Below are 24139 nucleotides of genomic sequence, written 5' to 3' on the forward strand. Positions count from 1 at the left end.
TTTAGTTCCAGGCGGACCTCCATTAGAAGTGAAAGCAGAAGCAGTTGATTCTCAAACAGTTCGAGTTACTTGGAGAGTAAGTTTCATAACTTTTTTTTTTTTTTTTTTGGAATGAGGTAATCAAGTTTAGTCTTCTATTTTTTAAATTTTCTAATTTTTATGATCTTTGGGCTTTAAAGTATTTGACAAAAAGCTATGTAGTGCTTTGTCTGCAGTTATTTCTATTTCCCATCCTTTTCCCTTCCTTCAGCAATATTTTTGATCTTAGGGATCTCTTTTGATGTAAAACATACTTCATAGTAGTTAAAGGTTCACCCTCATAAAATTCAGTCATAGTTCAGAGCATTTTAAAGATAACATCATTGAACCAAAAACTACTTTTTATCTTATAACCCAGTCAAGAATCCAATAAAAAGGCTTATAGTCCAAAATAAAAAAGCTTGTGAAATGCTTATATACAAGACAAGAATGATACAAAATAAAATTAAAAAAATCATTGCCCATGTATCACATGAAATGAATAAATTGACTTGATTCTGAATTAAACATTGAAATTTCCCTTTGTGTATTCCCTGCACTTCTCTGTTTTGCCCTAATTGTCGCCCCAGAGCATTAGTATTACATCTAATCCCAGGAATAACTGTAAGGTATCCTATTGTTGCTCTGAAGAAACGATGTGTTCTCAGATTTACAGAAAACCTGGTGATTGACTTTTCAGTTTGTTTGCTCCCCTTCTCCATCAAGCTAAACCAACATCATGTACAAGACCCTATTCCCCTCTTTTCATGTTGAAACATTAAGCTATTGGATTGCTCATTTCTTTTCTCATTCTTTCCCGCCCCCCCCCCCTTAGTATGTCCCTCTTTAATGAGAAAACTATTAGTATGTTCTTCTCTATTTGCATTTTCTCTTTTTGTTTCTCTTTTTCCTTTATTTTATTTATTTATTTATTTTGTCCATATATTTATTTTGTTTATTTATTCTACAACCAATGATGTTCCCATCAATTTTTCTGAAGGTATGCTCCCAATAATCTACTATGCACAATATGTGTATGCGATCATATCTTTACTGATAATAAAGTTGAAAGTCTCTCTGTCTGGATATCCAGATCTCTGTGAAGCGCATAGCTCCTAGACCGTTCAGCCGATTTTCATGAAATTTGGCACAAAATTAGTTTGTAGCATAGGAGTGTGCACCTCAAAGCAATTTTTCAAAAATTCAATTTTGTTCTTTTTTTTATTCCAAATTTAAGAAGGTTTTACCAAGCAAATTGTCTTAACGTTGACGAGTAAATTACCAACTTATCATAACGTGGAACTGTAACATGGGCGTGCAAATTTGGCTAGAAATTCACCATCAATTATTCTTAAATATACAGGCAAACCAAATGACTTTTTAATTTTCTACTACGAGCAAAGCCGTGCGGGTACCACTAGTACATAATATGTCATAATATGAAATTTTTTGAAGCTTGAGGGTTTTTGCTATATGTCTAAAAAATGTTTGAGAGTATAGACGACATATATGGAGTATACCCTATGGGAACACCCCTATCTACAGCATCTTATAAAATCCTTTGTCTTTCATTATGAATAAATAAAAATTATTAAAAGTACTCATAAAAATTTGAATCAAAATAATAATTATTTCATTGGAAGCAACTTATTTTTTAACAAAACACCTTCAAGTGTATAATAAGCTACTGTAATTTTTAATCATAACTAGTCCCTTTTGTATTAAAATTAAATTTGGTCTTGGCCTGCTTGAAGAAGTAGGTCGAAATTTTGATTATTCTTGTGCATTTCAGTTTTTAGCAACGCTATTAGCAAATCTCTCACGTATTCAATTACCAAAGCTGTTGACCATCATAAATGAGCTTTTCATTTTCCTTGAAGGAGGAAAAGCAAATAATTGAAAAGTAACAAATTAAAAACCAAAACAAACTTCAAAATGTTCTATCTTACATAACATTAAACATTTTTATTTCAAATACCTTATTTTTATGTGTAAAATACCGACAGCCCAGTTGTCCCACCCAGAGTCTGCAGTTTCATTCTTGTTATGGACTCCTCTGTCTGGAATAGGGAATAACTTGGCTGGAGGTAGATCTCTTACCAATTTGTTGGCACTCTCAGCTTCAATGAGACAACATCTGCCTCCAGTTTGGTTATTCCCTATTCCAGACTGATGGGTCCAGACAAGGATGAAACTGCAGTTTCTGGATGTGTTAACCGGGCCATTAGTATATTGCATGTAATTCTTCCTTAGGGCTGGTAACTTAATGCTTAATCTTTTTTTTCTACTTTCTGTGTCACATGGTTTTTATGAATGCTCCCTCTTCAAATTTGATAAGGTTTCTAATGTGTATGTCCTATTCAGTTCTGGATTCTTAAATCATGTATTTTTCTTGTCTTGTAAAGCCCCCTGATGTCGATCTGTGGAATGGTCCGATAAAAGGGTATTATGTTGGTTATAAAGTGTATGACTCCAAAGACTCCTATTTATATAAAACTTTGGAAGTTGGACAAGGAACAAGAGAAGAAGTTTTGCTTACTCAGCTACAAAAGTTTACTAGTTACAGTGTGTTAGTTCAAGCATATAATTCTATGGGTGCAGGACCACGTTCTGATGAAGTTATTGTTCAAACATTGGAAGATGGTAAATTGTATTTTGTTTCATTTTCTTACCTAACCACAAGTTTCCATTTATATTAACTATATTCATCTCAAATTTATTGCTCAAATAGTTATTCTCATTATAAGAGAGACAATTTGAAACTAATTGTTTGCAGAAATTGTCTGAAATATGATCTTGCAAAGTTTTGAAATTGAAGTTGTCTTTAATGCATATTCAATCAAAGACATGTATTTATGAACACATTGTGGATATCTTTGTTTTATTACTTGTTTTCTAATGTTTTTGGATTGAAAAAAATATGCAAAATTGTGCTGTATGTTTTAACAAATAGTTTTATTAGCTTAAATTTCCCTAACTGTTTTCAAGAGTAGAGAAAGTAGGAAAAAAGACTAAATGTCTCAGAAAAAACAAACACTTATTAATAAAAATATTTGCATACTATTTCAACAATTTTTTTTAAAAGGTTAATGCATTGAAGAAATGTGTGTTTCTCCTCCCCTGTTAAATTTTGAAGCAACTGGTTCAGTTTTGAACAGTTCAAAATCACTTAAGGACTTTACAAGGACATTTGATCCCTATATGAGCTATTTTTTTCAATTTTTAAACTTTTTCGCCTAGTGCTATGTTTTTCATAGAAGTGATTACTTTGATTGTTTAAGGATATTTTTATTCAAGATATTCATGAGGAGCTATTAGTTAATTATGTTAAAAACACATATTATATTTAAATACAAAAGAATATGTCAATAAAGTGTCATTATTGTTGTTTCAACTGGCCTTTCTCAACTTGATGAATAATTTACTTTATCATAAACATGCAGTTGAAATGAATACATTAATATTGTATACATTAATATTGTTTTATCCTATAGCCTAAGAATGTAACTGCCCTAATAGACCTTATTTGCTTTCAAACAAAAGAACCAAAGTCAAACCACTGATGATGGCTGCAGCAAAGCAAGCCGAAATGTCTGGAATTTCTACTCCAATTAGACCACGGCCAATAAGCCCGGAAATGTTATCTCCCCATAAAAGAAAGAAGGTTCCTAAAAAATCATTATTTTTTACTGAAGACGTTCAAAATTAATTAAAAGCTTTAATTTTTACTCATGCTTTGGGCGAACATGTGCATTTCTTTCTACCATTTTGTTTTAAAACATAGATAACATGTCATTCGTTTAATGCTATCAAGCAATATTCCTTTATTTTTAGGCAAACAAAGTGGGGAGATGTTTGCTCACCTTTCAGCAGAGTTTTATATTTCTTTGCATTGTTAAATTTTTATTTTAAAATATGTATGTATGCACCGTAATATTCTGTATCTTGCTCATATTTCAAGACTTTCCTATTATAATATGTGAAGGATTTAATAAATTTTTAGTGTATGTAGCAAAGAAGGGGTAAAGAATTGAAAATGACCCATTTGCTATCATGTAGAATCATTTCAGACAATTATTTCTATCAATATTTTTTTTCTATCAAAAGGTCCAATATAAGTATGTATGTATGAAAAGCATACAACAAGCAAAAATGTACTTTAATAAGTGTTTTCAAATAAAAATGTTGAGTAGACTGGCCAGTGAACCAACAGTTCATTATTTGTTTTTAAAAAATACATTTTTAAAAAAAATTTTTAGGAAAACTGGAATGAATCTGTTAAAAAAAAAGTCTTTATAAGTATGCATTTGTTTTTAAAGCTATCTTTACTCAGATATAGATGTGATCTTTTTTATAGTTCCTGGGCAGGCTCCCAGAGACATTAAGTGTGCATCACCTACATCCCAAACTTTACACATATCTTGGAGTGCACCCCCATCCTCCTCAGTTCATGGAATTCTTCAAGGATACAAAGTTCTTTTTCGACCTGCTGAAACGCTTGCAGGTAAGTTATTTAAGTTATGATTACCAAAGATGTTTTATTATTTATTTATTTACTTATTGCATAATTGCATCTGATTACTGTTTCGAACTGCCCCACTCTATTTTGTAACAAAAGACTATGTAACTAGCTCCACTTATATTCCCATCAAATAAAGTCATAGATGCTTTGTTTTTGATTATCCAAGGAAATTTACACATTTATTCAATTACTATTTTTTAAATCCAATCATGAAATATAAAATACTAGCTGTACCCGACGCGCGTTGCTACGCCAACAAAAAAATACATCATTATACTGATTTTCATGACAATCGGTTGAACGGGGCAGAAGTTGCTACTCTGCAGTGCCACCTGGTGGCGAGTGGCTTCAATGAGCATATTATGCACCTTCTCCGTGGAAAAATACATATATGTAGCAATTTTCATAATAATCGGTCCAGGTATCAAGTGAAGCCGTGACTATACTCAAATTTTGTACTCACGCAGTTTGCAAGATCAATCAATCGCTAAAAATATAAAATAGAAAAAGTTTTAAATCCCCCCGTTGCATGAAAAGCCATAAAACAATAAAGAAAAAATTTATTTGTCTAAACTCAAGAAAAATGGCAACAGCTAACTTCTTATCAATGAGATCTTTCACGCGAATTAATTTCTGCAGCCGATAATTTTATTCATATTTATCCAATGGATTGTGACTTAAACTGGAATAAAAAAGGAACTATCGATCGGATTTTTTTCGAACTGGTCTATAAACATTCCCAGTACCAAAAATAACAAACGGTGAAAGTTTCAGCCAAATCTGCCGGGTAATTTTTGAGTTCATGGATGACATACAAACATTCATTTTTATATATATAGAAGGGCCAAAAAAAGATATCATTGTAATTACATTTTTACAAAAATAATGGATGAAAAAAAAGATTTAAAAATCAATATACCCCCCCCCCCTTTTTTTTCTTTTAAAGAGAAAATAGAAAGCATCATTAATATTTGTTTGCTTTGTTGATAATCGAAGTGTCCATTATAGAAAATATGAAAATTATTTTACTTTCCTTCGTATTTGGGGAAGTGGTTAACTTTTCTCCTTAAATATATTTTATTTGTTTCTATATTGATATTAATAACTTGAGCTTTGTTAGGAAGGCTAGTAACCTTTTCACAGAGCTTCATATTGATGTAATTGAACTGTAATAAAAGCAGAATTTCATTACTTATGTACTAATATTCATTTTGTAGATTTAACAATGCTAAGGATTTTATGAAACAAATTTTTATTTTTGTTATAAAAGAAGCGTTTTGCAATGCTTTCTTGCATGTTTTTTGAAATTTACAAATTTATTTTGCATGCAGAGCCATTGAAATATGTAAACCGTTTAAAATATTCCTTATTTTAAAATTAGGTGATGAAGAATATGAAGAAAGAAGTATTTCAGAACAAGAAGTAAAATTAACTAATTTACATAAATTTACTAATTATACTGTGATAATCATGGCTTTTACGCAAAAAGGATTTGGAGTTAGAAGTGATCCTGTTTTTTGTTCCACATTGGAAGATGGTAAATACATTCAATTAGAATAATTCAATGTCTAGATTAGTGATTAACTTTTATTGTTATTGATAATCATATTAGTAAGCATTGCAATTACTGTTCTCAGCATCAGAAATGACAACTAAATATTGTTTTTAGAATTTTGTCTGTGCGAAATAAGAATAATTCCTAGTAAATAGTAGATTTTTAATTTGAAAAATATTGATATGTATTTTATCAACTATATGAATAATGTATCTATTGTCACCTCAGAGCAACACTAAGACATCTAATCTCAGAAATAACACTAAGATATCCTACTGTTGCTCCAAGGTGACAATATATATGTATATATATATGTATATATATATATATATACAGTGGTTGGAAGTAGTGCGCTACAAGTAGCGACGCTACTGAAGTAGCTACATTTTTGAGTAGTTTGTAGTGTAGTGAGTAGTTAACTACAAAAAAATAGTAGTTTGTAGTGATTTCTGGAAACTACTTTTAAATAAACTGAAAAAAAAAATCAAGGTTCAAACGAATTTGACTGGCGCAAATTTTACACAAGTACATCAGCGGAGACTCATAAAAATACGAGCTGACCTCAGGCATTTCATTTTGACGCCATACGTTCTATCTGTTCGATGCCATTAGTTTGTTTGCCGTCGTAATTTTCATATTTCACCAATATTTATATGGAAAAAAGCACTTGTTTTCGCGAAAATGAAGATATCGGTGATTTCGCGAGTTGAAAATTTGGTGAATTTTATATGAACAGACCGAAGATTGAAAAACAAAAATATTTTAGCGAGGCTTAAATTTTCGACAGTATTCATCAAATAAAAAGAAGCTATGGAAACTGTTATAGAAAAGGATGAAATTGAACTGTTCTGGAGGACTTACAATAAATGCGAGCATTACAGCGCATGAGCGTATGATAACGGACATTTTTCTTAGTTTCTTCTGATGAGCTAATTTATCAATCTTTTTTTGTTCGATCCTCTTACGGTGTGTTTCTGTATTAGGGTGTCCCTCCCCTCCCCCCCCCCCCAAAAAAAAATCGAAAGTTGATTTTTCAAGTCGCACACTCTCTTATATTTTATCCTTTTACGTCAAAAAAAATCATATAATTTGAACAACGGCAACAAGTGCTGATTATGTCTGAAAGTGTGAACCAGCACTTGTGCAGTGCTAGGCCGAATTAAAATAAAATGTTTTTTTAGAAACTCAAAATTTCTGTTGATAAAACGTTGCTCCTATACCCCACATATGCACCACAAAAATATTTATTCAAATTAAAAACCATTTAGATATATCACACGTGACTTAACATTTATAATTTTCTTCAAAAAATTAGGTTTTTGATACATATTTTCAGATTTGTAAGATTTAATGAAATTATCAAGCTGAAAAATATAAACATTAAAGTAGAAAAGTAGGTAATTAGCGTTAAATAGAAATTTTTATGTTCTTGCAATTTTTAAGTCATAGTACTCAAAGACATGGATTTTTTCCAGGTTGAGTTAAATTTTTCATTTAAAAGATATTATTTTTTATTATTCGTTTGTAATTGTTGATCTGTAAGTGTGTTCGCCAGTAATTTTTGAGCTCGATATTCTATTAAAATTTATATGCAATTTTTTGAAAGATAACTGAAAAAAAAATCAATTTTTTACATAAAATTATAAATTTTAGGTCAAGTGTGGCATATCTAAATGTTTTTTAATCTGAATAAATGTTCTTGTGGGACATGTGGGGTGTTGGGTACAGGGGCAACGTTTTATTAACAGAAGTTTCGAGTTTCTGAGAAAAGTTCCCCCCCCCCCCCCCCCCCCGATTTGGCCAAGCATACAAGTACTGTTTTACACTTTCAGGTGCTATTCGGCACAGGTTGCCGTTGTGCAAATTATATGAAACTTTTTCTCACCATTGTTTTGACACAAGAGGAAAAATACAAGAGTGTAATATGCGACTTGAAAAATCGACTTTCATTTTTTTTGAGGGACAACCTATTGTGTATGCTTTTTATTTTCTTATTTTTTGGAAAGTAGCGAAGTAGCGACTACATTTCAAAAGTAGTTTGTAGTTAACTATATTTATAATAAAGTAGTTGTAGTTGTAGTTCGCTACGAAAAAAAATGTAGTTTTTCCAACCTATATATATATATATATATATATATATATAGATATCTAGATATATTTGTTTCATGATTTATCCGTTAAATTCATTTTTGAATGCATGTAATATGAAATCACCGATAAGCTTGAATGAATTGTATTTAAATATGTTTTCTTATTTTAAAATCATGCACTGATATTACAGTTGAGTCTCAGTTAAGTAATAATTTGGCTCTAAATTGCTTCATTTCTTTTACTAAAATTGTTTAAACAGGATTCGTGTTTTTTTAATTGTACTTTTTAAATTTTTTTTAAAATAGACATTCTGAGATTTTTTAGAGATTATGTTACATTATGTTTATGTTTATAAATATGCACAATATTTTAAAAATATATATGTAAAAACATAAAAAACATACTTTAAAGTCTTTAATGATATTTTAAAGTATACAAACATAAACCCATTTGTACATGCATAACTCAAATCACATTTATCCTTTAAGAAATACAGTTGCAGAAATAGTACTACATTGTAAGAGTAGAAAAAAAGTGTAAGTTTAATTAAAATTATCTTTTACTTTTGAAAGCTGAAATAAGCCAAGCAATTGCTTCTTGTTTTATATGAGCTCTTACTTTTTTACACGAAGTACACAGTAATATTTTTCTATTTTAATACCTTAAGATGTTTTTCACTACCTATTTAATAAATTCAAATGTCCAGGATCACTTAATTACTAAAAGCCATGAAATTAATCAGAATCAATGTATTCATGCAGTTTATTAATGAAATTAGAATAATTTTCTAGTTATTTAATAAAGGTTCAAATTTAGAAATATGTTATAATCTGGTGGGAATCAAAGCTGTTTGGTTTTGAATAAAAATAAAAGTTAATACTTTTTCCGTAATCATAGTATGTTTTTAGCAGAGGAATGAATTACATTGTTCAGGCCCATATTAGTGCAAAACTACAATTTTTACTTTGTTCTTTATTTCATTTCTGAAGAATAACAGCAATATTTCAAGGTTTTGAAAAAATAATTTTGTTCTAAAGTATTGAAGTCACATACACAGAATGAGAACTCACATATAGACAAGTAGAGAGGAACCTAGATAAATTAGTTAATTGATGCTAAAATTATAAATAGAAAGTATTTTATGTTTAGAACAACACATTCTAAAGCTGAAAAATCGCCTTTTAAAATGACTTTAATCAATGTTTTAAAATCTCATGATTCAAATCAAAATTATTTTAATAATTTTTCAAAAAAAAAAAAAAACTTGATTTAAATCAACAAATTCTGTTGTTAAAATATTTACTATTTCATATTTTTAATGGTTTCTTGTACAATTTATAAAGAAATTTGCTGTTTTACTTATTTTTGTATTTTATCCTTTTGTATGAGTATTTTTGTATTTTATTCTTAAAAACATGACTTCGTAAAATCACCACTAAGCCATGTGAAATGGATTATAAATGTATAGTTGAAGCAACTACTAATCTTCTTAAATGCTTGCAATTCTTACTTTGGAATCAGTTTGCTTCGGTTGTTAGTAATTGAGATAGAAATTTATGTAAAATGCAGTAAACTATAAAGCAATCCAGTAAGCAGCAATAAATATTAGTTTATAAATTCATTAACCATTTTACGTGAACTGATATCTTGTCCTTTGATAATTAGGAAAATGTATGTTATCACTTAAAATATAAGTACAAATATCTTTTAATATTTTCCCTGAAATTTCTCAAAAACCAAGCCTTAAATAAGTTAAAAATGAATTGAGCTGAATTTTGTATATAAATTAAAATGTGTTACATGTGCACTTAATACAGTAGCCATTATATAGCTCCTGTGCAGAGAGACTGCAAAAAAGCATAATATGTCAAAACATGGTTTTACCAAGGTCATTGAAAAAAGTAAAAGCATCCCTGTTCTATTCATCGATTATAAATACTTTTTTCTCTGAAGTGCAATATATTTACTATTTTAATGACCTACATTTCAAAACTAAGTTTTTATCTTTTGTTTTTCTTTTTCCAAACAGTTGCAGAAAAGTGTGATCAATTTGTGTGATTTCTTGAAATAATATCAAATGTTTACCTTGTACAGTCATTTATTTATTGGTTATGTTGTGTAGAGTCTATTTTCAGTGATCATTTATGGTTAATCTAAAGGTTAAATTGTCCTTTTTGCTTATTTTTTTCCTAGTACCTGGCCCTCCTGCCGATATCAAAGCTGTTGTTATGTCTTCAGATACTATTCTTGTTAGTTGGAAGCCCCCTTTACATTCAAATGGTTTAGTTACCAAATTTACATTATACTGGCGTAGTTTAGTGAGTGGTGCCAAGGTAAATATAATTATCTATTCATTTAATTTTTTAGTCTCCTAGTACAACCTACTGTGACTCAAAAATTAGTTTTAGCTGAAACAATATTCTTCATATTGTCTCAATTTGAAAGAAAAGTGTTGAAAAAATTTTACCATCATCTTATTTTAATGAGAGGTTTTCAAATACCGTTTTATTTGTTTATTAGTATTGTTTTCAAAAACTGCTCAAATATACATTAAAAGTACTGGTAATAAGGAACTATTGTTTTCTGTATATCCACATCCTTACCTTAAACAAGTCTAGTTATCTGCATTAAATGATAAATCATTTGTTATTTTATCTCTTTTGGAGCAGAAGGAAATCTTTTCTTTCTGCAAAACAGTAAAATGTTTTCTTTCATAAAAAAAAGCTATTTTTAGAAAAATTTCTAAAAATGAATGTTTATAATGAAAACCCTGTGTTCTCCTATTTTAAGTTACAAATTCTGTGGATATTTTGCAAAGCTTTTGTTGATTTCAAACAAGAAAACTATTGGTGTAAAAAATATAAATAAAAGTAAAATGTTTTATTGGCTTTTTCCTTGATTATGCAAACCAAGATAACCAACTTTTTGATTGATTATGATAGCTTTTTTATTTATGGCTCTTAAATCTTCTTCACTTCTTAGTTTAATTAATTATGTTGCTTTTGGCTTTCTATCATATGTGGGGTTAAATATGTGCATTAACTGATAAATAGTTGTGTTTTGCATGTTAGTTTTATATTTTATTGCCTAGAAAACTAACCTCTGTTCTTTTACATTTTTAAAAATTCACCTTATGGGTGGCTCAATGTACGTCTCAAGTCCATATTCTCATAAAACACACTGTGGTAATTTATCTTGCTGGTTCTAAGACTTGGTAAAACGCCAAAATTCAATATCTTGTGGTGCAACCTTTCCACCCGTGTAACATAACAAATAAATGAGTAAATAAAATAGTATAATTGAATAAAAAGGGAATTATTAAATGAAGGAATCTAAATGAACTAATTAGTAAATGAATACGTAAATGATTTGAGAAAAAACTGAATAAGTAAGTGAAATGAACTATTTCACTTTGCTCCACATGCACTTGACTAACTGTGCAAAGTATTTAAATTACAAATGAGCATAATAAAAAAAAAAAACTGAATATTAGTAGGTTTCAATTAATATTTAAAATGTTACAAACAAAAACTTTATCATTTAGTAATACCAAAAACTGTTTACTTCAAATATTGCAATGTCAGTATCAGTTTTTGAAAATTGCTTGTATTATCACATTCTTTGATTTTCAGAGGCTTTGTTTTTTCTTAACTGGATAAACTACAAATGTTACTACATAGTTAAACTATTATTAGATAGATGGCACTAAAAGCAGAGTAAATATATCATTATTTCACTTTGCCCCACATTCCCCTACTTTTAAAACTTGATTAGCTGAAAACTTTATTTAATAAATACTTCTTTTTGACAAATCAGTTCATTAAATGTAAATATTTCTTGTGTTATTTAAATGTATAGTGGAAATAATCAGTAGAGCAAAATCATTTGATGAATATTTTGTTTGTATTTTGTTTACAATATAAGAGATTTGTCCACAAATTTTTTCAAACCTCCATTTTTCTTTTCTTTTTTTTTTTTCTTTTCTTTTTTTTTTTTTTCTTTTTCATAAATTGCAAATAATTTTGAATGTGTGTGTGTTTTTTTTTTTTTTTTTTTTTTTTTTTTTTTTTTTTTTTGTACTGTTTACAAATAGATTTCTACATAAATTAATTTAAATTTTGAAATGGATATTGAAATTATAAGTGTAAAAGTTACATGTATAATATGAAACGATATAATAAAAAAAATTACCGAATACATTTTTATGATCATTTTTAAAAATCAGTTTTTGTGATTCTATTTTTATGAACGTTTTTTTTCTTGCAATCATGCTTTTTTTTTCCTTTTTTTCCAAAGTCTTTGCAGTCCCAGATTTTGTAAAAGTGAGGAGCATATATACAAATTTAGTTCCAGAGGTGCCCAAACCAAACATTATGAGAACTTTCCAAATGTGTGTTTGAAAATATTAAAATCCTTATTCACAATGAGCAGTTTTAACATTTATTTTGGGAGGGGCCTGAATTCCTTCTACTCCCCCATTAAATATGCCCTTGGGTTGTGTCAGAACCAAAAAAAAACTTTAAAATTACCCTTGATTGCTGCCTTGATATTTGCAATAATACAGTGATTTAAATGTCTTATATATTTTGTACACTTTTATTATTTCAGAATGAATCTGTTATTCAAATTCCATCCAACCAATATCAGTACAAAGTGTTAGGGTTACCTGAACGCTCACGTCATGAGTTTTGGGTTACAGCATCTACAGCAAGAGGAGAAGGTGAACCTACTCGAGTTGTATCACAGACAACAAGTAATAGAGGTAAGCTTAATTTTTGTTTCCTCTCTCTCTCTTTTTTTTGAGCATACTTTTTTTTATTATTATTATCAAAGTAGGGAAACTGTAGGAGATTTAGACCAGTCTATGTAATTTTTTTTTTAATTTTTTAATTTAAATTTCAAACTGCCATTTCCAATAGTAATTTTACTTACTTTGTAAGAGTACAAAGTGGGCTGAGAGGGTTTTGACCCAATAGGAATTCGGACCTTTTAAAATTATACAGCTGTAATTAAATTTCTTAAAATTGCTATTACATGTTGTAGGCAATTTTTATTTTTAACAGTAAGATTTTTGTGATTTTAAGTATCTGAAGAATAACTACATATTTATTTGTGATTTTTTTTTTCTCTCATTCTTTTCTAAGTACCTGCTCGTATCATGGATTTCGGGGAAAGTATTGTTACTGTGCCTGGAGATAAAGTTATTTTAACTTGCCAAGCTGTAGGATCACCAGTTCCAAAGCGGGATTGGAAATTCCGGTAAGTTTTTCCATTCTATTATGGAATTACATTTATGACATAAATTTCTATCCTTTGTAAGTATTTCACATAATTATTCATTGGATTGAGTGATTTTCTAAAACTTCTTCTTCTGAGCTTTTACCCTTGTGCAGTCTGCAAGTCAAATCTCATATCAAACTTTGGCTACCGCAAGAACACAGAGGTCTCACACCAGAAAACTGAAGATTTGGTGTTCAGATGTTTTATTCTTCAGATAATTTGGTATCCATATGTAGACATGAGTTCTCCTTTGAGTGCAAAACTTTACTTGAAGCCATGGATTAGAATGTATGATGTACTGGCCTCAGATAAATGGAAAGGGCCACAAAACAAAATGGAGGATCACTTCACCACATCCTTTACACATCACATGCAACCTGTACTAACATTTGAATTAGTGATTCTAATATGTTATATCATTTTATTTCAATGAGTACAATAAGACTTTCCCATCCTTATACTGTTTAGAGTACTAATTAATTACCAATAATGTTTGTATAAAGTTCCATTCACATTTTTCTTATGACAGCATTAAAACTTGCTTTAAAAAAAATTGATTAAGAATTAGTGTGACTTTGAAAGCAGTGATAACTTTTTTCTTTTTGAGTGACTCTTGCTGATTTTGAATTTTTTTCAATTTTTTCCATTCATTTTAGAACATGTTTTGATTTTGATATGTTCAAAAAATGAATGGTAAAATTATCATTTTATTTCTTAGTAAAAGTTGTACTTGCAATACTTTTTTGGAATGTGTGTTGGTGTGTGTGTAACATAATTCATTTATTATGAGTTTAAAATGTGTTCATTCCATTATCAACAATGCTTCATAAAAATTAGTATGAATTGTAACTGTAAAATCAAAGAATTTCAATAAACCTATTTCTCACTGACAAAGCAAAAAGATATATTTCAAAATGTAAATGTCATTTGTCACTTCCATAATGCAATGTTTCAGAGTTCTTTTATTATCAAATCTGCATTAATAGTTTAGGATGCAAATTTATCTTGCTTTAAAATTATATTGAGATCAAATTTTATTATCAGAACAGTTAATTAGCCGACTTTTGAGTGATTATTTTCCTTCTAAATAATTTGCTATTTCTAATCACACAGGGCTCTAAACGTTTTTATTTAAAAAAGGGTTCTGAACTTTCATATTTTTCATTGTTTAGAAAAAATAATATTCTAATAGAAAATGCTAATTTATTATTTTTGAATTATAAATATTTTTGCACCTAATTTCAACTGTTTTGGGTATAATTTTAGGGGAGAACCTTTGCCAAAAATGCATAGAATTGAACTTCATGCTGAAAGTGCATTAGTTATCCGAAAACTACAGATATCTGACAGCGGCAACTATTCATGTCGAGTTCAAAATAGACATGGTGCCGATGAAATTATTTACGCATTGTCCGTCACAGGTATCTTATGTGATGTAATCTAATTTGTTCAAATGTTATATATTTAAAGGCTTACTCTCTGAAAATATAATTTCTGAAACTGAACCTTTTTGGATTTTAATCCAACTTATTTCTAATGGAAACTTTTTTTCTAAAATGTATTGCTTGTTTTTGTACACCATTTGAACTACAGTGTTTTTATTTGTTGAAATATAAAAACGCAACTTTGTTTTTCTTTAATATCTCACTTCTATGTTTTACTTATCTGTAAATGAGATTTGATAGAACTATCTAGTTAGAGAATCTATAAGGAATTTTTAAATTATTTTAGAACTTGGGGGAAATTTTAAAAACAGTGATGTTTTAAAGATTTTTTTTAAATTGTTTTGTGGACGCATCTGAACCTAAAGTCGCTACATTCAAAAATCAATACTATTGACTTATTTTACTAATAGTTATCAACAGTGTATAGCATGTAAGAGCAGTTGTCCTCTTGGAAATCTTGCTATATGTTTCCACAAATTTGAATATTGCAAAGTGTGCAGAAAAAGACTGCATAAATAACTAGGAATGAATAATTATATTGAAAAAATTATTTTGCTCATTCAATAAAAACTAATTCCCTTGAAATTTAATTTTGAAAAGATATTTTACTAAGAGCAACAGTTTTTTTTAGTAGATGTTTTGTCTTCTTCTAAAAAGTACTGTAGACAAAAAAAAATGTATGTTTTGTACTTTACAAAAAAAAAAACCTGGTAAGCTTATTTTACTTTCTTTGCTATTTTCTTTGCTAATGCTATTTTATTGAAATAATTCAATAAACACCTTTGAATATGATAGATGATTAAATTTCCTGTTTTAAACAATGTCCTAAGATAACAAATAAGTACCTTTGTGCTGAAAATTAAAATAATCAATTATCCAACGTTTTGAAGCACAAAAAATGCAAGTTACTGCAGACACGTGTTTCAGTGTTACAAGGAACATCCTTTTCAATGCAAAAAAAGTATGAGCTTCTGGATGACTTTTCATCCGGAAGCTCATACTTCTTCGCATTGAAAAAGTTGTTCCTTGTAACACCGAAACACGTGTCTGCAGTAACTTGCATTTTTTGTGCTTCAAAACGTTGGATAACTGATTAGTTTACTGTCCTAAGATCCTGATTTCTGATTGAAGTTTTGCATTTCTTAAGAAAATGAAACTCTTTTAAGGTATACTAAAATACAATTAATATCTTGACTTTTATTTCTCTCTGGTCTGTTTCTGAATTAGTAAAGTAGAAATATTTTGTTTTTGAAAGTTAAAGTAAACTAAAATTAAAACTTGACCTCATATTATTCTTTTTCTTGTAGTAACAATAATCAATAGAAAAAAAAACACTTTACTGGCTTGGGGCGGTAACTTATTGCTTGTCACTTTACTAACATTAAACTTTAAAAGAATACAATATTAAACTGCTAAAATTGTGTCTGAAAATTCTTATTGAGACATTTTGCTTTTCTTACATTTACCTTCTTCTTGTGCTAAATCTGTTTAGCATTTTATTGCTTTAGTGAAAAAACTAGTTCAACTGAAATGCTGTACGATATAGGCCATTCTGTATGACGGAATGGGGCATTTTGAGTAGTTTTGTCTCAAGATTTTGTTTCATAAATAGAAATAATATAATCTAGTAATTTTATTTTTGACAGCAACAGTAAAGATTTGCCATAAAAACTATGTAGAACATCAAAAGTTAGTCAGTTTGAAAAAAGTAATTGAACGTTATGCAATAAAATGCCCGTGAGGGAACAGGACTCATACAAATCACATTCTGTCACGGGCATTTTATTGGGTATTCATCAATTATTTTTATTTGAAAATGATAAGTTTAATGTTCTGCAGAAGTCTTTTGAGAAATCCTTACTGTTGCTATCAAAAATAAAATTTCTAGCTTGTTTAATTTCTATTTATAGAGCAAAGTACAGTTGACTCCCGCTACAACTCGATTCGACTTACGCGAAATATCTATAACGCAAGTTTTTCCCGAGTAATGAATTTTAGTGCTAACATAATAAGTTCCTCGCTCGCAATACGAAATTTTTAGGAAGGAAGTATTGGTATCGTTATTGGGTCCAAAATATTGATTTCGTTAATATATTTTATCCCTATAATGTTTCTGATAGCGGAAGTTCCCTTCACCGTACTAGTCCACGTATCGCTTTGTTAGTGCATCAAGTTGTTTCTTTCTAAATATTAAAGTTGATGAAATAAAATGGCACCTTAGTGCACTGTTTCATCTAAAGTTTGTAAAGATGGGAAGAAAAGGAAAGTTTCTGCCAAAAGAAAAAAGAAAAAAAGCTTGAGATATATTTTATATGCTTGAACAACCAAAAAGTACGTCGACGATAGCAGGACAATAAGTATAAGTGATGTACATACCGTGTAGTTTTAATTTATTTCTTTCCCTGCCACTGATCATTTATTTTGTGCATCTCAACAGTTTTTATGTTGAATGAAGCAGCTTTTTATTTTTTAAAGTACAGTATAAGTACAGTTCTTAATTATAAGAAACTTTAATGTATAGTTGAGGAATGCTTTAAATCAGTTTCAGGGGTGTTTATATATGTCTAAAAGGATTTGGTATGGTTCAAAAATTGTGTATACGTACCCTTTTCTACAATGCGAAATTTCGACTTACGCAAGGAGTCTTGAAACGCATCCCTCGCGTAAGTCGGGACTCGACTGTATACTGAAAAATGTCCCATTCCATCAGATCCCATATCTTAACAATAAAAAGAAAACAGCAAGTTAAATCTTTCAGAAATCCAGAAATATGTAATTTCTATTTCAAAAATCTATTGTTAAAATTCTTGTTAGTGATTGTCCTAATTTAACTTTATCTTTATTTTACATCAAGCAATAATTAATGCTTTAGTAAATATTATTTGATAAGATTATATCGTCTGTCAGAAAGCAATAACAAAATTATTTTTCCCATGCACTACTATGGACTTTCTATATACAGAGCCAGGTATGTCATGCAATTTTAAATAGTTTTACATTAATTTATTAAATGTACATAAATTAGCAGCTGAATGATTATATCTTGTTTTTCAATAATAATTCCAGTTCCATCTCATGTGCCACAAGTGAAGGTCTTGTCAACTACAGCTAATTCTGTTTTATTAGAACTTCCTCAATCTAAAGATCGGAGCATCATCAGAGGTAGCTATCTGATTTTTTATTTATTTAGACAAAATTGCACAGAACACCACCATGTAGTATTCTCGATACATTAGCAACTTGGATAAATTCCTCTTTTTTTTCTAATTATATGCATGAGCAATGAGTGTTAAAGTAAATTATGTTGATTAGAATTATTTTTAGCTGTGTTAGTTGCATGAAAATGGTTCTCAGCCAAGACCCCAAATAGTGAATGTGGCTTGTGCTCATGAAAAATATTAACCCATAAATAGTTTCTAGATCAGTGATGCCCAGCCTTCTTCTGCCTGAGGGCCATGCCTCGTATTATAATCACTCTCACGGACCATAACACATATAAAATTTTGAAAAAAAAATCATTCTTTTCTAATTAACACAAGAAAATTTAGAACAGGAAAGAAAATTACGAGCTCATAATTGTTATCATTACATGATGCTAATTTTATTAAATGTATGTTTTTCGGAAACTAATTTCTGACTATTTGGCACCAAATGTGTGATATTATCAGTTCTCCTACTTTTTGATTAGTAACGCTCGAACAAAACAACAGGCAACACAGATCAGCTTCACGAGACGGATGTGACCTGCGGGCCATAGGTTGAGCACCATTGTTTTAGGTGCTTATATACTTTTAAGCACTTCTTTTGATTATGGAAACTCTTCTCAAACAAATGTCTGTTGCCTGTATTATCAAAGGCTACTGATAGTTAGCGCATATAGTTTCATGTTCCTGAGTATCACGTGATTGGATTGAAATCTGTCGGAGAGTGCTTATAAGACGCAGCCAGTTGTCAAAATGGAAGCATCGTTGGAACAAAGTTATGTGATTAAAGTTTGTTTTCGTGTGAAAAATCATCATTTGAGATCTTTGATATGAGAATTATTTTCCTCAGTGATTATTTTACACCAGTGATTTCTGGCTGTTTCTTCAACTTAAGAAACCATTAAGATGCAAACATTTTGAAAGCAACAAAGCATATTTAAAGTCTGCGGAGGCAGTTTTGAAAAAGCTCTCACAAACTTAACGCTCACAAGTTTTTAAGAACTGGACAGAACGTTGGGATAAATGCAGTTAGTCCCGCAGAAGTTACTCTTAAAAAAAAAACATATAAATTATGACAACTAAAGTTACTCTGTATTTTCTATAAATTTAGTCTTATTACTTATTGAACAGCCCTCGTACATTAATGGTGCTATTTAATGAAATTTTTGTATGTCCAGACAAATGAAGAGTGCACAGCCAAATTTGCTCAATTCATTTGCGCGGGTGTGACCTTTTTATATATATATTTGTGCTTGATTTGACAAATTTTAAGCTTTTGCTTTTAAAGTTTATTTCTTTGAATATAAAGAATCATCATGTATTATAATAGAAAGTATCAATTTTCTGTTTAAAAAAAATATAAAAATGATTTGTACATGCTGCAATTGTGTCTGTAAAATACCACCCACAAAGTCACAAATAGTCGAAAAAATAAAAAAATTACTTCAACTGTAATATTTAGTTTTTAAGCACCTCAGCAATAATTAAGTAATATTTACATTTTCAAAGCTTTGTTGTGACACATTATAACGAACTAATTTTATTTTTACTAGGTCATGAGTTGCACTTTAAACCTGATGGTGGAGAATGGCAGCAGCGTAGAATTCTTAGTAAAAATCAGACATACAGGTTGGAAAATTTAGAATGTGGAGTGAAGTATCAGTTGTATGTTGTTCCCCTTACTAGTGAAGGTAAAGGAGAGAGAAGCAATCCCATATCATTTAAAACTCAAGGTTCTGGTGAGTCTGTTTAAATTTAGATCATTTATTCCATATGTGTATGTTTTCAAAATAAGTTTAATTTTAGAAGTGCTTGTTTTTCTTGTTGCAATAAATGTCTTGAAATTTAGTTACTTTTTTTTCTTCAAATTTTCCTCAAACTTTTTTTAACTTTAACTCTTTTAAACTTGTACTCAAAACTTCATGTCTCATTTTTATATCTTTCTTCATTTATTTTCGTTTTAACTATTTTAAAAGTAGAAAAAAAAAACTCTATCTCTGTTGCACCTGAACTTAATTGAAAGAGCACATCTGCTGTTATAATAACAAAACTGAAGTTTTCTAACATTTTATGTCTTTTGAAAAGTGAGAAAGCAGAAAAATAATTTTCTGACCATAATTAAACTCAGAGTATTTAACTTTTATTTCTACTTTGATGAAAAACAAATCTTGTCACAGTACTTTCTTTTACATATATTAAATAGTGGATGTTTTTTAAAACTGAATGAAATGGGTGCGTGTACTCATGTAATGTGGAATATTCGAAGATTTTTATTTGAACTTTTATCATTTAGTTCCACTCGCTCCAAAACAAGAAGACATGGTTTTTACTAATTCTACCCACCTCGTTCTTCATCTATCCACTTGGCAAGCTGGCGGATGTCCCATAACTCGCATGAGCATTGAATATCGTCCTCATAGCAACAGTCGCTGGACTGTGCTAACAGATCATGCTAACCCTGAAAGGCAGCATCAACTGGTAGTTCCAGATCTTGCCCCAGAGACTTGGTACGTCATCAAAATCACTGCTTTCAATGCTGCTGGATTCACCATGGCCGAGTATGATGTCATTACCCTCACAAATTCAAATCGTAAGTTGTACTTAATTCTCCATTAATCTATAAATTCTTCCTTTTAAAAAATTGCCTTTTTTTGCACAAAAAGGAATTAAATCAATGACATTTTTAACAATTTGTTACAATGAACCCGGGGGGCAATCCATGAGCAGATTTTTCACTTTTTTTTGGTTATCTGCAATCTTTTACACTTTCATTTTTAAAAAAAATATTGGCTATGACTTGTAGAATGTATAAAATTGCACCTATTTTAACTTAAAAAGTGCAAAATCTACATTTTGACATTCCTATTTTTTCCCCCTTCTTTCCAATGGCATCAAACCTTCTTTGGTCACGGAGACCTGACTACTTGAAACCCTTTTTTACATCTACATTCCTTAAGCGCTAAAACAAGTGACCAGATCAGTTTTGTTCAAAAAATTTCCTCTCCCCTACACACAAGGGCGCCCATATGAAAAATTTTAAGGGGAGGGGCTCAAAAATTTTCCCCATGGTTTAGCAGAATATTTTACCCATGGAAACCGATTTCAGTACAGATTAGAGATATTAAAATTTGACATTTTTAATAACTTATTCATTAATGGCTGAGAAAGAAATTTTTATACATTTTTGCAAAGAAAAAAGCACTAAAAGCAAGGAAATTCTCATTTCTAAGGGGGGGGGGCTTGAGCCCTCCCTTGCCCCCCTATATGGGCGCCCTTGCCTACACATGTTTTTGGCACAACCTAACTTAATCTGTTTTAGTTGATCGGTTCGCATGATTTGTAGGACCGCCAAGAGACAAGGCGGGCCCCTTGTCAGTAATGTAGTCAGTGTCAGTTTGGTTGCCAGGCTCTCCTCCCCCCATAAATTACATAAAACTTAGAATATTTTACTGCTCTGAGGGGGCGATTAATTTTGAGTTGAAAATGTTGTGTGTACGAAAATGTAGTTGATTTTTTTCTTGAAAAGTTTATTAAAAGATACTTTTTAAGATGTAGCAGGAGGGAAATTAATCAGTTTTTGAAAATTGTTTCGGCATTTCCCATTCCAGACCATGGTACTCAAGGTCATATGCCTTCTGCAACTTCTTTCTTTGAAGACACTACCACCCTCGTCTCCATGGCGTCATCCGGTGTTGTCTTGATTGCTGGAATTGTAGCAGTCGTATGCCTTGTTATGTACAAACGTAGGCGGAACACTGGTCATCATTACAGAGGTGAACTATACTTAGTTTATTTCGAATAAAATCATTTTATTTAAAAACTGTACATTTGATTTTTTAAGGCAAGTTAAATGTTTACTGAGTGTTGTCCTAGATGCAGCTTCAAGAGCAGATGTTGCTACCACAACTGCTCTTATGGCTCACATCGATAAGAAAACTGGCAGATCTGAAGCTTCCAGCAGGCACAGTCATAGTCACAGTCATGGTCATTCTACGCATAATCAACAAAGTCATAATAATCGAGATCTCCCGTCCTATTTTTCTTCTCCCGTTCGTAAAGTGGCTCCCACAAACAATGTTCCTCAATCGCGCCAAAGCAGTCAACAAGCTGGACCTTCCACTAGTCATTGTGAGTTGAACTTTTAAAACCAGTTTCGAGACTTTTTCAGGATAAGGTGCAATACTGTCTACCAGGGTGACTTTGCCTTGTCTAAGGTGAATTTGCGTCACTTGTGAAGCTTGCCAGCAAACGTAAGGGTGTTACACCTTTCATTCAATACAGTTCTTTTTCAACCAAAAAGTAAAAAGATAGTTGTGAAGCTTCAGAAATGATAAAAATTAACATTTAAAAAGGATTAAATTCACCCTATATTCCAAAGTCACCCGGGTTAGCTGCACAATTTTAATTGACCATTGAATGTTTCTTTAAGCATCCGTTATTTTGTGTACAAAATGTTGAACTTTACATGTTTAAATGTTGTATTTCATATTTATTATTATTACTGGCAGTACTTGCATGTTTTTAACTTATAATATTTTAAGCACAACATTATAACATATATAGCAATTTGAAAGTTAATCGTAAAAAAATTCTAAAATTAAAATTAAAAATCAATGTTTTATTGCACAAAACTTGCATACACATGTTTTAGCATTGAAAAAAAAACTTTTACTATGCAAAAGCAGTCAGCTTATGGATGATCCATAAGCTCACTTCTTTTGCATTAAAAAAGGGCATTCCTTGTAACGCGGAGACGCAGATATGCCATAATCTGCCAGTTTTTTGCAATAAAATGTTGTGATTTTTAATCTTACTTTTCTGCACGAAGGTATTTATTTATTTTTTGTTGCAAAAATAGTTTTTGTACGTTGTGTATGATTCCTTCAATTCCTCTTTACTTTTTAATAAGTTTTATTAATTAGATCCATATTTTTTTTGAAAAAGAGTGCAATTATGATGATGCTGCAACATCTATTTAAGCTGTGCGATTTTTAGAAAATGTTTTCCCCAAAGAACAGTAAATCATGCTGTGTGTAGCCTCTCATTCTGTTCCAGAGTATGAAGACGAGATAGCCCCTTATGCAACATTTCAACTCCCTGGCCCTCCTACTGGAGAAGATAATGGTGAAACGGAAGAGTTCAAAACCTTCAGTGTTCATCATGGAGAGCCTCCCTATTTAACAAAAGTAATTGTTGTTACTCTATTATCTTGATTCACACTTATATCGCTACCCTAGTTCAATATTGCGACCTGGATCTTGGATTTGGGCAAGAACTTAAAACTGCTGCCCTTACTCGTCTTGCTTCTAATCTTAGAGTTTAAGGAAAAAAAATTACGGATAGAGGGTGAATTTGGTGTCTCTTAGAAGTTGCCATCTGAGTCGAGAACCTTAGTTCACTCCCCCCAGATTCGGCGTTGAATGAAACATGTTAAAAATTGCTGTTTTGAAAAAAGCAGTTTTTTTTTTGCACTGCACTTCAGGTAATGTGCCGAAGGAAATTAAAGTGGAGAGTGAACAAATTGAAATTTAACATATCTCAGTATAAAATTTGATAAAGCATGAATTACTCAAGATGTTTATATAGAAAGTTAAAAATCATGCTTTTTTAAGTCTTATCATTGAGCTAGAGTAGCCATTCCTAACTTGTTAATTGAAATTTTTGCAAGTGTTTTAGATAATTTATAATGTGTTTAAAATTTTATGTAAACACAGAAAAAATTCCATTACTTTTTAAAGAAGTTGATTGGGCAAGTCACTTTAAGAAAAAAGATAGTAAGTAGGATTTGTAAGTAGGAGGGAAGAGGAAAGATCTAGAAAAAGTCGTCCTTTTTTATATTTAAAATATTATTTGTATTTCTTAAAACCATTATTTTTAATTAACTGCGTCGACATAGGCATGCACAGAGTTGTGAAAGAGAGAGTATCAGAGTTGCCAGCAGCTGCAAATATATATATATACAAACTGCAACCTTGATTAACGACACTACAAAAACGTGCAAAACTCATACTTTTCTTTCTTTTGT

General features: G+C 30.3%; 1 protein-coding gene across 1 annotated transcript in view; it reads left to right on the forward strand.

Moving 5' to 3' along the window:
• The window catches only part of LOC129226213 (cell adhesion molecule Dscam2-like), a 174337-nt gene that overhangs the window by 124299 nt on the left and 25899 nt on the right, over positions 1 to 24139 (forward strand). Inside the window, 16 exon segments of the mRNA XM_054860812.1 lie at positions 6 to 76; positions 2424 to 2661; positions 4376 to 4522; positions 5922 to 6077; positions 10380 to 10519; positions 12795 to 12948; positions 13331 to 13445; positions 14733 to 14887; positions 17874 to 17879; positions 17978 to 18073; positions 19668 to 19853; positions 20408 to 20687; positions 21691 to 21887; positions 21988 to 22098; positions 22138 to 22242; positions 23170 to 23300. Of these exon segments, the coding sequence (XP_054716787.1) occupies positions 6 to 76; positions 2424 to 2661; positions 4376 to 4522; positions 5922 to 6077; positions 10380 to 10519; positions 12795 to 12948; positions 13331 to 13445; positions 14733 to 14887; positions 17874 to 17879; positions 17978 to 18073; positions 19668 to 19853; positions 20408 to 20687; positions 21691 to 21887; positions 21988 to 22098; positions 22138 to 22242; positions 23170 to 23300 (2288 nt within the window).

This window comes from Uloborus diversus, chromosome 7 (genome assembly GCF_026930045.1).
Source record: "Uloborus diversus isolate 005 chromosome 7, Udiv.v.3.1, whole genome shotgun sequence".
NCBI lineage: Eukaryota > Metazoa > Arthropoda > Arachnida > Araneae > Uloboridae > Uloborus > Uloborus diversus.